The sequence below is a fragment of the Salvia hispanica genome, chromosome 4, assembly GCF_023119035.1.
Source record: "Salvia hispanica cultivar TCC Black 2014 chromosome 4, UniMelb_Shisp_WGS_1.0, whole genome shotgun sequence".
Classification (NCBI taxonomy): Eukaryota; Viridiplantae; Streptophyta; class Magnoliopsida; order Lamiales; family Lamiaceae; genus Salvia; species Salvia hispanica.
In genome coordinates, this window is record NC_062968.1 from 48,567,542 (window position 1) to 48,568,602 (window position 1,061).

General features: G+C 38.7%; 1 protein-coding gene across 1 annotated transcript; it reads left to right on the top strand.

Annotated features, from left to right (window-relative positions):
* The first annotated feature begins 22 nt into the window (after window positions 1–22).
* On the top strand, window positions 23–358 carry LOC125221286. The gene has a single exon (XM_048123408.1). It carries the CDS (start codon window positions 23–25, stop codon window positions 356–358), a length of 336 nt encoding a protein of 111 aa, XP_047979365.1.
* The last annotated feature ends 703 nt before the right edge of the window (window positions 359–1,061 follow it).

Here is a 1,061-nt window from a genome sequence, read left to right on the forward strand (position 1 = left end):
AATCTCCTAAGCCAAAGCAATGATGGCCGAGGACCGCGTCCCGGTGAGAGCCAGCTACGTGAACCTCTACAAATGGCCGGAATCCAACTTGGACTTCGTTAGGTCCTTCAAATCCAAATCTCGCAGCGGACACCGTAGAGCGCTGGACAGTATTTCATGCAGACAACTCTATTTGAGAAGCTACCCTCTTTCCCGAGAGGAAGACAATCATGACACGGCGTCGTTTAATTGTCTCGGTAGAGGTAACAAAGCCAGAAAGAAGAATGTGAAGAAGGCCAAGTCTACGACCTGCTCCGCCTTGGCCTATATTTTCAGGCGCCTCTTGTCTTGCACCACCGACGTTGATGTTGCTAACTAATTCTTTTTAGCGTGTCTATCTTTGATTAATTATTTTTCATACAATTTTCCAATTTGATCTTGTTTTGATACGATCTACTGTTGCACCAAGATAGTGGCTACGGACAGCTCTTAAAGTATTTTTTATTGATGATATATATCTTGCGTTGTCTGATGTGATATGGAAATAAATTTACCCAATAGAAAATACGAACGTTTAATTACTGAATGTTTGAATTGGACCGGTCAAAATTACCTTGATTTCAATCTGGTTCTAAAAACACCAAGTTTGTTATTACCTCAAAAAAACAATCAAGATATATGTTTAAAGATACTAAAGTAGGGATGTGATCAGGTCCATAAGTGAAATTCTGTCAAAAATCAAAGCAAATCTCAGCCATTGGATCCTTGTGATGTAACCGTTAGATTAATGCTACTTGTCATCTAATTAGGTAGATTGTGTAGTCTAATAATGTAGCTCGGCTAATAATGTAACGCGCTTTAGTCTAATAATGTAGATTGTGCAGTCTAATAATGTAGCCTAGTTAATAATGTAACGCTTTTACTGTAACAATGTAGTTCGAGTAACATGATCACAACCATCCAATCTCAGTGATCCAAGGGCTGAGATTTGCTTTGATTTTTGACAGACTTTGCCTTATGGACCATAGTGCGCCCCTACTAAAGTATTCCTCGTATGTACATTAATTTAAAACATAAACAAC

What these genes read in the sequence shown, in the direction of transcription:
- LOC125221286 (XM_048123408.1), top strand. Translation starts at nt 23, where the DNA reads ATGGCCGAGGACCGCGTCCCGGTGAGAGCCAGCTACGTGAACCTCTAC.